At 38.6% G+C, this 13,755-nt stretch overlaps 1 protein-coding gene across 3 annotated transcripts in view; it reads left to right on the plus strand.

Annotated features, from left to right (window-relative positions):
• Positions 1–13,755, plus strand: part of LOC126360641 (ionotropic receptor 25a) — a 445,688-nt gene that overhangs the window by 384,107 nt on the left and 47,826 nt on the right. For all 3 annotated transcript variants that reach the window (XM_050007727.1, XM_050007729.1, XM_050007728.1), the window contains one exon: positions 3,369–3,499. In XM_050007727.1, the coding sequence (XP_049863684.1) occupies positions 3,369–3,499 (131 nt within the window). The remainder of the gene's footprint in view (positions 1–3,368; positions 3,500–13,755) is intronic.

Genomic DNA, 13,755 nt, shown 5'->3' on the forward strand with positions numbered 1-13,755 from the left:
ATCCTCCGACAGATAATGCAACCATATTGGCAGCATAATTGTGAGGCGTTCATCTTCATGGGTGACAATTCGCGCTCTCATCATACACATCTTGTGAATGACTTCCTTCAGGATAACAATATTGCTTGACTAGTGGCCAGAATATTCTCCAGACATGAACCCTACTGAGCATGCCTGTGATAGATTGAAAAGGGTTGTTTATGGATGACATGACCCGCCAACCTCTCTGAGGATCTATGCCAAATTGCCACTGAGGAGTGGGACAATCTGGACCAACAATGCCTTGATGAACTTGTGGATAGCATACCACAACGAATACGGGCATATATCAATGTAAGAGGACCTGCAGCAGAGTATTAGAGGTACTGATGTGTACAGCATTCTGGACCACCACCTCTGAAGGTTTCGCTATATGGTGGTACAACATGGAATGTATGATTTTCATGAGCAATAAAAAGGGTGGAAATGATCTTATAATAATTTCCGGGTATGCAGCCGGATCCCGTCGACATTCTGCCACGATATTTTGGCCCAGAGACGTCCGGCCATCATCAGGTGAGTACACAACTACTGAAGAGCCCAGGTTCAGTCGCGGTATTTATACCGATTCTCGCGCACGTGTTGACATGCGCGGCATAGCCGAGTTTTACGTGCTGCCCTCGGTGGTGAAAGTAAAAGATCATCTAGTCATTGAGTATCGAATGACGCTGTCTATTCCGCTGTGAATGTATAATTTTAATAACAGGATTCCAAGTTTTATCCAGTTGAAAGCCGTTGTCATGATTTATAAGATTATCGGCAAGACGTATTTCCACTGATTCCTTGATTACGGAATCCTAAAATCCGGAAACCGGAGCTAAAATTTTTGTTCCATTGTATTCCATTGAATGTCCCAATGAAATACAGTGCTCTGCTACTGCCGATTTTGACGGTTGCCGCAGACGGGTGTATCTTTCATGTTCTATACATCGTTCATGGACAGTTCTTGTCGTCTGGCCAATATATGCAGATCCACATTCACAGGGAATTTTGTAGACGCCTGCTTTCTTCAGTTGTAAATTGTCTTTAACGGATCCAACCAGGGCCCGGTTCTTTGCTGGTGGACGGAAGATAACCTTGATTTTATTCTTCTTCAGTAATCGGCCTATTTTCGACGACACATTCCCGGCGTATGGAAGAAACGCAGTTGATTTAAAGTCATCATCAGCGTCCTCAGTGCGCTGCTTCTTGTTATGACAGTTGCGCATGGGCTTTCTTATTTGGCGTGAAGTGTAGCCATTCTCTTTAAAAACCTTCTCCAAGTGTTCTAATTCTGCGTGGAGGTTTTCATCGTCCGATATTACATGCGCTCGATGTATTAAGGTACTCAGAACACCGGCTGTTTGTGCTGGGTGGTGGCAGCTTGACACCTGGAGATACAGATCTGTGTGAGTCGGTTTCCTGTACACAGAATGTCCTAATGACCCATCATTTTTACGGCATACTAGCACGTCTAGAAATGGTAAAGTGCCATCTTTTTCAATCTCCATCGTGAATTAGATGTTCTCATGTAAATAGTTTAAATGATGAAGGAATTTCTCCAGTTCCTGTCTGCCATGAGGCCATACAAAAAAAGTATCATCTACGTACCGCCAGAAGACTGTAGGCTTTAAGACAGCAGACTCAAGTGCTTTCTCCTCAAAGTCCTCCATAAAGAGATTAGCTACCACAGGGGACAAAGGGCTCCCCATGGCGACGCCGTCTGTTTGTTCAAAGAATTCGTCATTGAATAGAAAGTACGTTGAGGAGAGTATATGTTCAAACAAGGCCGTCATTTCTGCACTGAATAAGTTACCAATAAGATGTAACGATTCCATTAAAGGCACTTTGGTAAATAGTGAGACCACATCAGAGCTGACTAATAAATCCTAGCTGCTAAGCTTAACTTCCTTCAAGCGACTGACAAAATCCTCGGAATTACGTATATGGTGGCAACACTTACCCACATACGGCTTTAGTAGTGAGATATTTTGCTGTAGAATAGGTGGCAGCACCAATATTACTCACTATTAATCGTAGTGGGGCACCATCCTTGTGTATCTTGGGAAGACCGTAGAGTCTTGGTGGTACTGCATTGTGTGGTCTCAATCTCTTGATAATTTGTTCAGGTAGAGAACAGTCGTTCAAAAGGGTAGCAGTTTTTCTTGATATTTGGCTTGTTGGGTCCTTTTCAATTCTGCGGTACGTGGAATCATTTAGCTGACAATATATCTTCTCGTTGTAATATCTTCTCGGTATAAATACCGCGACTGCACCTGGGCTCTTCAGTAGTTGTGTACTCACCTGATGATGGCCGGACGTCTCTGGGCCGAAATATCGTGGCAGAATGTCGACGGGATCCGGCTGCATACCCGGAAATTATTAGAAGAACAAATACGCCGGGAAAATTTCAGAAGTCACAGGTGGAAATGATGTTTATGTTGATCTCTATTCCAATTTTCTGTACAAGTTCTGGAACTCTCGGAACCGAGGTGATGCAAAAGTTTTTTTTATATGTGTAATTATGTAAAATATGATATAAAATAATAGGTACCTGAATTCTTTAACAATGTTAGGCTAGTTGAAGATTTGTTGGTTTCCATGTTTTATATAATAAGCAATTATAACTTCACTAGCTGGTTTGAAGTGTGGATGTTGGCATTTAGGATTGGAAGAGGTGAAGCCAAACAGAAGAGACTTGTACCCAGCAATAATGATAGCAAATAATGATTTAAATGCAGCCTCTGGCTTGCCTTTTATAGTGGTAAGACAGCCAAAAAATTGTTAATAACAATGAGAGGACATAACCAGAGATTATATACTGGAAACAAATACTACCCCGTTGCAAGAAAATCATGGCCCTAATTCCTGTTCTGTTACATATGCTATCTAGATTCTCCTCCCCTCTGCCAATTCCTCAGAACTTTAAAGGTTGGAATTTGCTCTATAAATTGGCTTCAGTTTGTCATAGTTTTTCTGGTCTTGTCCTCCTTTCTCGTTATTTCATTTCCTTGCTTTTCCATTTCATTTCATTTGCTCCCCACCCACACCCCCACTCCCAACCACACCACACACACAAACAAAGCAAATTTGTCAGCTATTTAAATTGCAAAAGACAAATTACACTTGTCTTTCATCAAGTCAGCCATTTTAACATAGATTTTTTTTCTTCTGATTTTAAATAAGTTTCTTTTTTCTGTATTTTATTGTGCACAATCAATGATAATTTCTTTTCTCTTAGTGATGCAGTCCTGCTTCTTTGTGTTTATTGAGTTTCAGCATAAAGGAGTACTAAACAATGTAATAATACATCAATGTATAATGGAAATGCACCTATATTGTTTCTCCAGAATTTTGCAACTGCTAAACAAGAGAAAGCTTGAGAAACTGAAGGAACAATGGTGGAATCAGAATCCAGAAAAGAGGAATGACTGTGAGAAACAAGATGATCAATCTGATGGGATTAGTATACAAAATATTGGTAAGTTGTGATACTTTCTCCATGGAACTGTGAATAGTTTGAAATGTAGTAAATCTTTTAAACACTTAATTTTTTTCCTTAGCTTGATTAAACCATAGTGCCAACAGCTTGGTACAAATTTAAAATAATATACACAGAGAAATTACAATATAAATAGTTTGAACATGATTTTAAATTATTTTACAATTTCCACATACATTCAGTACTTACAGCTACAACTACAGACAGAATGGAATGTAAAAGAAAAAAAAAAAGAAAAAAAAGGAAGAGAGAACACAGCAGATCTTGGGAAGCATATACCTGGAAACCAAGTGATTGTGTAACCACAGACAGTACACCAAACTTCATATACACGCATTACTGTCTAGTGTAAAACAAAAAGGGTTTTCTATGTTTGACGATCTTCATGATACATAAAACAGGAGCACTTGTTGGAAAGGGAACCTTTAGTTTCACAACAGTTTGCAATAAACAGTGTTGTTGTGTTTTTGAAAAACTTCAGAAAAACAACATTTGATTTAGATCTCCTTCTTTCTTCTAACAGTCACAGAAAGGCTTATTCTTGATGCCTATTTAATGCATATGGGAAGGAGTCAAACTGCGGTTGGTATACACTTGTGCCAAGGTAGTAATCAGCTTCCTGTTCACATGAATATTTTAAAAAGATGGTAGATTAACATCTGTAAGAAGGCCAGAAATACTCCCCTCCTTGCCAACTGCATTTTAAGAAACTGATGCTCTGGTTCCCCAAACTCATAAATATTTGAAGAAAGTCATTATTTACTACCAAGAGCTGCAATAAAAAAATTTTATTGAGTGTTGTAATAAATCAGTGACCCTTTATTTTGGGGCAGTCACGTATTTAATTATTTGGTGGTATGTGTCTTCCTTATCAGCAATTCTAGATTGAATTTCATTACATGTTTCTGAGGATTGCACATAATCAACCTCCAAAGAATTAAATGTATACATTAAAGCAGAATCTTTCCAAGCCAGCAGTAGGCACTAAGTTCATGTCCTTCGTAGAGAAGTTTATTCAGCTTGATCACATAACAAGCAGCTATTAATAAGCACAGTTGATTTGGTTCCCATGGCAACCAAAATATTCAAACCCTGCTATGTATCTGTTTGCACTGAGTCTCTGCATGTGCAGTATCAGTGTCCGCGTAAAATAAAATTATGATTTTAAGTCTTAAATTTGGTTTTGAGCTCTTTCTAATCAGTAAATCCCATCACTTTTCAGTGATGGGAAAAGTATAGAGCTGTACTTTAAAAAACTGTGAATTTTATGATAATAATCTCAGCCTGTCATAATGTTATACAATGAAAGATAATTCCTAAGTGTGGGGTATCACTCAGCACACCCACTGATAATGTGAATAAGTCTATCTCCTCACTCTCAAATACTGTCTAGTGGTTATCATTTCTACTTAAAAAATTCAAGATCAATTTCACATGATAATAATTTTGGACGACCACAGATAGCAATCTATCAATTCTTGAGTGTCAACATTAATTATTTTTTGACTTTATGTAAGTGTGTGAATATTAATAATGCTTTGATAGGCCTATATAACTCTCAAAGCACTTCCAGTAGTAATTTCCCGTAAAATAGCTTCACAAATACATATATATATTCACTTAAATACTTTAAATGGTTTTATTACTGAGAACATTATCCATTCTATGTCGTGTAAACTTAAAATCAATTATTTAGTATATTGAAGTGAGATACTGATCATCCACAACCTCAGTTTGTAATGAATATACATTGTTTCATGTAACACTTTCTTCTTGGGTAGAATGCTGGCCTACCTGTTTATGCAGTTTTCTGAAAAAGCACAACTTTTTTCTTTCTTCATACTTTAGTTTATAGTGCTGACTGAACATTAATATTAATTAGTCTTGTGGTTATTGGTGCACATATTTTCATATAAAAACATGCATGACTCTGTCATGACCCAATATCAGGAGTGTTTCTGACAAAAGTCTTACTTGTGCTCTTTCTACCAGTGAACTGTAGTTTTGTGATTAATTTGGCCTTATAAAGACTAGCACAGGAATAAATTCTTATTCTGTAAACCATATAATGTTTTAAAAATGGCTAGGTTGGATTTTACTGTTTTAGATACAATAAAATAACCAACAGAATGTTTACTCATAAAAATGTTACCGGTTATAAATGTAGAGAAGTACATGGATACTTATTCTCTTGTGATTTAGATACCTGATGTTACGTACAGGAGTGCCATATTGCAAATCCTGGTAAATTATAAGCAGTTATTAATTAGAGAGTTAATTATTCAATGTTGTATGTCATATTCTACAGAAAAATTGAAGTAAAAAAATTATGTAGACAAAATTCAGGCCTCTGTGGCCGAGCAGTTCTAGGCGCATCAGTCTGGAACCATGCTGCTGCTATGTCACACGAGCTTACCACAGCAGAGCAAATCTGCTGTTTCAGAACATTGCCTTGGCACCAGTCATCCTATGGAATGTAACAACATGGAGATTGTGGCATACAGTTCCAACTAGTGAGATAGTGTTACTGAGGGATCTGTAGAGACTAAATTAGAAAGTTGCTTTATATACAGAGATGGAAATTTTTCTTAAATTTGGTATGGAGTTCTGTTCTCTACCTCATTATAAAGCAGATACAGGGTTAATGCTACATCATCCACTGGTTATTATTATTCACCATCAATAACTTCTGACATTGAGCATCTCTTTTGTTGAGCAATAGCAGTAGCATTTATTACTGTGTGCATGTGTTATCTTCCTGCATATGCTGTGCATATTGATATTTTAAATTTTCTTGGATGGAGTTTTCCTGGTGCATTTATGCCTTGAAGCTGGCAGGGTGTGCACCTGTCAAGATATTGGAAATTATCAAACAACATTACCTGGCTCCATTCTCATAGGTTATTTGTATATTTTATACATTGAGAGAAACTTGAAATCCAGCTTTTCTTTTGTCCATGACTCTAAGTGTTTTGTGCTTGGATATACAAGCTGTCTCACCTAACTCTGCCACCTCAAATATCTCTGTAACAACAATAGATATTCAAAAACTGTTTTCACCAGAATGCAAAATTTTAAAACGTAAAAAAATAATATTTTCAACACAAACCTGTGCATTTTTAAATAGACACCCCCTATTATTTCATATGTAATCAACAGCATGAAAAATCACAGAAATAATGGTGTTGGTTGCATCACAATTTGTCAGTTAGATCCCAAGAAATTGGAAAGCAAAGTTGATGCTTGAAATAAATGAAGTGCACAGCTAGTGCACATCCTGAGACTCAAGCATACACCTCATGCTGCCTGTGTCAGGGACTCACACAATAGGAAGGTATGCACAATCCACAAAAATAAACAATAACACATCCAATGCAAAGTTACATTTTTCAAATTGTAAATGTATGTTTATTTTAGTGAAATGACAACTAGAGCTACAATTAGAGATAACACACTTGAACTCACCTTTCTAAACATATTTACTAGGGCCCTGTCACCCACAGAAACTGTATTGTTGTATATTACATCCAGCATAGAAAATATACCCACATCTTGACCAATGAAATTGTGTCACGTCGACATATGTTCAAAGTGTTCTCCATTTGCATCAATACATGTTTGCAGATGGGTAATGAGAGGGTGCTGCACATATTTTAGAGTTTCTACAGATATTGCCGCACAGGCCACAGTAATACAATGTTGCATATCCTCTAATGTCATTGGGGGATCTTGATACACTCTGTCTCTCACTGCACCCCAGAGAAAGAAGTCTAATGGCGGGACTATGCTGGCCATCGCACAGTACCTCCCTGCCCCAACCATCTATCTGGAAATGTCACTTCTAGAACATCTCTGACAACTTTTGCATTGTGTGCAGGACATCCATCATGTTGGAACCACATTGATAGATGAGTTTCCAATCCTAGATCCTCCATGAGGAGCGCTAGTGTGTGTTGAAGATATGATGCATATCGCTGTCCGTTCAATGCTCCATGGTAAAAATGGGTACCTACAATAAAGTTATCAATGATACCGCACCAAACATTGACACTCCACTGTCATTGATGAATAACTTGGTGAATCCAGTGGTGATTTTGCACAGACCAGTAGTGCTTAGTTCCACAGATTCACGTTACCATGATTTGCAAATGAAGCCTCATCCATAAAAACATATTACTTAGGAATACTGGATTACCTTACAACTGCTGAAGGGCAAAACAACAGAATGCAATGGGGGATTCAAAGTCATCCCTGTACAGTTTTTGGTGCAGTGAGATATGGTACAGATGAAACCAATGCTGATGCTAGACTCTGCACACACTACTGTGGCTGATTCCTACACCTCGTGCAATGTCTCGTACACCCACATGAGGATTGTGCACTACAGCAGCCAGAACAGCAATTTTGTTTCCATTGCCAGTAACTGGCATTGTATGTCAACATTTTGTGGGAGCCCAGCTTCCTTTTCCCATGAGTGTCTTGCAGATGTTGCCAATGGTTTGACTGTCACCACCGACCTGGATAGCATTCATCATACAGTGTCACAGCTGCAGTTACATTTCTATGACATTCGCCATAAATTAAAATAATATCTACTTCTTCTTTATTACTGAAGGCCAGCACATTGACTAGATGATGGCAAATGTAACAAGCCACAAGAAAACTGGTTTTAATGTGACAACATATGTGAAATACATTACAGTATGAGAGCAGCTCAGCAGACCAGATCAGGAGACTCTTGTTCACTGAAGGTAGAGTGTGTCGTGGTGATATTTGTATGTTTACTGCAGGATACAGGTGCCAGTGCAGGCAACCCCTGTTCTGAGCACAGTACTACTGCATGTGATGCATTACGTCTGAAACTGTGACACTATTGCTATCCTTTACAAGCCACACATTTAAGAACTTATTAGGTTTAGAAACGTGAAACCAAGTGTGTTACCACTAATTGTACCTCTAGTTGTCATTTTGCATCAATAAACATGTGCAGGACATCCATCATTCTGATACCACATTATTTGACACATTATAAGAGGTGTACCAGTTCAAGTAAGGTAAAGCTCAAGAAGGGGCTAAACTATCCTCCTTTAAGAGTGGCATAAATGAATTATGGGCCAATGATGTGTTGTCATACACTACCACTCCATACATTAACACTCTATTGACATAGTACGTCATTCACATTATGATTACCAGCAGCATGAGTCGCACGCTTGAGTCTCAGAACTTACGATACCTGCGTGCTTCATTTATTTCAAGCATCAACTTTGCTACACAATTTCTTGGGATGTAATTAACATATTGCGATGCAACCAATGCCATTATTTATGTTATTTTTCATGCTATTGATTTCAGATGAAATAATAAAGGGTGTCCATTTAAAAATGCACAGGTTTGTGTTGAAAATAGTATTTGTTTACATTTTAAAAGTTCATATAGTATTTGGTTTCCTAAGCCCCTGTCTAATGATTAGTGGACTTCACTTCTTCTATCTCTGCTTTGACCTGACATGGGATGTATATGAGTTTCTGATAGGCTGAGCTATCACACTGTGTCATGTTCACTGTCAGTTTCAGACAGCACTTCATACTTGTCAATAAAGAAGATGAATATGAGCTCAAACTTTCTCATGATGACATACTTAAACAAAACATTCTTGATTTATTTGTTGTGTAAGATCCAGATAAAATCAAGCTTTTGGCAAAATCCTTCATCATCTTTATCAGGAACAACTATCTGTTGTGACTGCTGTTATGGTGACCCTTTATAGACAACAGATAATTTGTGATTGGTCTGTGTGCATCATAACTACGCTATGCTACTGGAGATTGTGTCCATAACTGCAATGGTGATGCCAGTACTGTTGCAGAAACTATTCAGAACACTTCTCTGTGTCTTCTCAGCATCAAGATCTTGCTTTCACACACTACTAAGATTGTAGCAATTATTCCCATTGGAGTTGTTCTCATTATAATTTCTGTTGCTTCTTAAATACAGAATTCAGTTTGTAGAAGCATGAACATTATTTCATATACATCAAACATCATTCTGTGTGTTCAGCAGCTACTAGTTTTTCAAGCTTTCAGTTTGAGCATCTTGCACTGAACCAAAGACCATCTCACAGAGTGGTACACACTATCATCAATCTCGCAGACGAGAACTTAGGTGAAAGAACCATTTTGGCATTGAATAAGAGGATTTAATTTTATTCCTATGCATTGCAAACTGGCTATTGTGGAGATTATTATTGGAATGGAAGCTAACAAGGCATCTCTCACAGGATGTCACCAATGAGTGACAAGTCATATTAAAGCCACAATCAAATCTCCTAAGTCAAACATCAGCCGAGCAGAGAGAGAGGGTCTCCATGCTTTACAGAGATATGAAGATCTAGCTGTGCATTCAGCTAACAAGAAAAATGGTACAGTTATTCTTAATACTACAGAAGATCATAGCAAAGTGTCATTGCTCTTGGAGGATAATACATACAAATGCCTATAATTTGAGTCTAGTTCGTCATAAAGCAGAAGAATGTCAGAGCTGCTGAAGAATTTTGGTCTATCTAACAATGTCTGGAGAACCTCAGAGCTCCTAGACCTCCCAGGCTGTATGGCCTACCAAAAAGCCACAAAGAAAGCATTTCATTAGGATCTATCATTAATGTTATTGGTTCTCATACCTAAAGGCTTGCCTAATATTGAACCTGACTAATGACTCCCATAGTTGCCACTGTGATTGTATATTAAAAACTATTACAAGGAAACATCACCAACTTACCCTCATATTTTAAGGAGAAGATAGCACATTTGCAAGTTATCAGCTTCAGCAAGTGATCCCACATAAAAATCTGGGCTGTAATTTCGATAGTTTGCAGTTATGATCTTCTGAAAGTTCAGCTTTTAAACATGTGCACACACTAGATGTCACTCCCTCTCCCCAACTGCAGCTGCTTATTGCTCAAGCATGAAGAACTGTAGAATGAAGTGAATAAGACATCTGTGAAATATTGTTTTGACCCTGATAACATACTTTGTTTATTGTGTCTAAGTATGCAGTTTCTAAACTGTAGCTGCTGCCAGAGACCTCTTTGCTTTGAACATTTTTATGTGGTGGTTCAAAAATGTGGTGTAAGTGAATGAAATGAATGAATATGTCATTAAATAAGTTGCAGCAGTATTTAATTATTAACATCACTATTGTGGGTTATTTTCTTTGGAATTTGAACTTGACTGGCATGACTAAATTGTACATGATAACCCATTAACTCCATTTCATAATAATTCTTCAGTTGTTTATATTTATTCATATTGATTTTAAGGCATACATGCAGCCACAGAACATTGACACAACAATACTATTAAAATAATATTGAACTTATACTCATCTCTAGAACATTATGACCACTTACCTGTATATCCAACTTTGGCCTGGATAACAGCAGCAGTGCATCATGACATGAAAGCAATGAGGCCTTGGTTGGTCACTGGATGGAGTTGGCACCACATCTGCACACACAGTTCACCTAATTCCCATAAATTCCAGGGAGGGGTGATGAGCTCTGACACCATGTTCAGTTCCATCCCAGTTGTATGCAGTCAGGTTCAGAACTGGTGAGCTGGGAACCAGCACATCAATTGGAACTTGCCCCTGTGTTCCTCAGATCGCTCCATCTCACTCCTGGCCCTGCGACATAACAAATTATCTTACCGAAAAATGCCACTGCCATCAGGAAACATGATCACTATGAAGGGGTTTTCATGGTCTGCAACAGTGTACAGTACTCCTTGGCCATCATGGTGTCTTGTTCAAGTTCCACTGGACCTATGGAAGCCCACATGAATGTTCCCTAGAGAATAACAGAACAGCTGCCAGCTTGTCTCCATCTGGCAGTAAAGGTGTCAAGGAGCTGTTCCCTTGGAAGACGATGGATTCATGCCCTCCCATTGACATGATGAAGAAGGTATCAAGACTCATCAGACCATACAATAACGCTCTGCCACTGCACCAGCATACAGTGCCAATGGCCATGTGCCCATTTCAGTTGTATTTGCCAATGTCATGGTGTTAACATTGGCACATGCATGGGTCATCGAATGCAGAGGCTCATTGTTAGGAGTGTTCATTCCACTGTGTGTTCAGACTCTGCCACTTGTCCACCTGCTTAGCTGAGTAGTGACATGTTTCCCTACCATGCAGCAGGCCCAGGTTCAATTTTTGACTGTGTTGGAGATTTTCTCTGCTCATGGACTGGGTGTTGTGTTGTCATCATCATCATCATCATCATCATCTCGCCATCACTGATGTGGAAGCTGCCCAGTGTGGCTTTGCCTGAAAAAAAAAAAAAAAAGACTTGCAAGTCAGTGGCCAAACTTCCCTAGATGAGACCTTATGACCATCTATGGCACATCACATCAATTCATTCTTTTTTTTCTGCCCAGCATTAAAGTCTGATATTAGTTTCACCACAGTTCACTGACTGTATTGTTTTACCAGTCTTCTCAGCCCTTGATGTCTGACATATGTAATGAGGGGTGGCCTCCTAACCCCACAATGTCTGGACATGGCTTCACTTTGGTTTTGCCATGTGTTGAAGACACTCACTACAGCACTCCTCAAACAGTGACAGGCTGTGCAGTTCCCAAAGTGCTCATACTGAGTCTCCAGGCCTTCAAAGTCTGACCTCCATCAAACTCACAAAGATCATGTGTCTTCCCCATTCTACACACAGGCATGCTCACTGATACTACATGCACTGTGCATGTGTCTGATTTGCAGTCATTCCTTGCCAGGTGGTACTACTATCGCTTGGACAGGTTTATATTGATAGGAGATCAGTGGTCATAATGTTCTGGCTGATCAGTGTATCTGTGCATGAGGTTGACATATTACATACTCATATTACTACTTTTTCTGTGGCATAGTGTGTGCTTGAATGAGATTTCAAAATACATTGGGCAGATGTGGCCATCTCCACCATTCTCTTCTCTCACATTCAACATCATATGAATAGGAGTGCTCTGGTCATCATTCCACTGTACAGTACTTCACTCTTTGGCATTAGGCAGCTGCAGTGGAGCAGAGTGACTGACAACATCTGGTGTGTGCAAAAGTTTAAAAGCTGTACTTCCATAAGGTCATAACTGCATACTATCAGAATTATGGGCCAAATAATTTGTGTGGGATCAATTGCTGGGACTGGTATCTTGCAAGTGTTCTTTTTTCTCCTTAAGATATGAATTCAAGTTGTCAATGTTTCCTTGTTAGATACTCACTGACAAAACCAAGCAAATCAGAGTTGGCTCAAACAATATTTTGCTCATTGTGGATGTAGTCTCTCTGTTTACAAAAGTTAATGAGGCATACGCATTGAATATGTTGGCAGATAAGTTTCCTCCTGGAACTATAACTTGTTATGTCATGCTCTGTTTACAAAAGTTAATGTGGCATACGCATTGAATATGTTGGCAGATAAGTTTCCTCCTGGAACTATAACTTGTTATGTCATGCTTTAACAAACACTTAGTAATAGTAGTAATCTTTATGAATGACCAATGGACTGATGATAAATTTGGCTCCATTTCACCCATCTCCATTTTACCTATATGTTAACAAAACATTTATTGTCTGTCCACATGGTGCCAAATCTCTGGAGCAGTTAACTGATCATATGGATAACATACATCCAAACATCTGATTGACTGTCAAGACAGAGTGAGAAAAAAGCCACAATTTTGAGATATTTTGCCTGAACAACAGTTGGATGAGTAGCTCAGCCACTCTGTACACAGCAAGTCGATTGACACTGAATTACATCTCATTGCTCAAAGGTTTCACCACCCTTTCCTTTTTAAAATATGTTTATATAGAGTGCTACAACTGTTTGTGATGAGAACCACCTGGTTACAGAGATTAATCTTCTGAAGTATGTAATCTGAAAGAATGGCTATGGGGACCAAGGTGTAAGATAAGCACTCTCCAAGATATGAAAACACAAATAATGTTGAATAATCATGTGACAATCCACCTATAGTGCTTCTTCCCTTCTGTGGTGCTACATTTAGCAAAAGAGTTATGGTCCTGGGAATAAGATGCTGAAGACCTATTTTCTGACTATCCAAAAAGGTGAAGGAGAGTCTCTATCTGATTAAACAAAGTGTTGGTCTCAGGGTCCCTGGAATTTATAACATACCTTGTGAGTGCAGAAGCAAGTACATTGGTCATTCTATCTCTACCAT

The sequence above is a fragment of the Schistocerca gregaria genome, chromosome 1 (genome assembly GCF_023897955.1).
Source record: "Schistocerca gregaria isolate iqSchGreg1 chromosome 1, iqSchGreg1.2, whole genome shotgun sequence".
In the NCBI taxonomy this organism is placed as follows: Eukaryota; Metazoa; Arthropoda; class Insecta; order Orthoptera; family Acrididae; genus Schistocerca; species Schistocerca gregaria.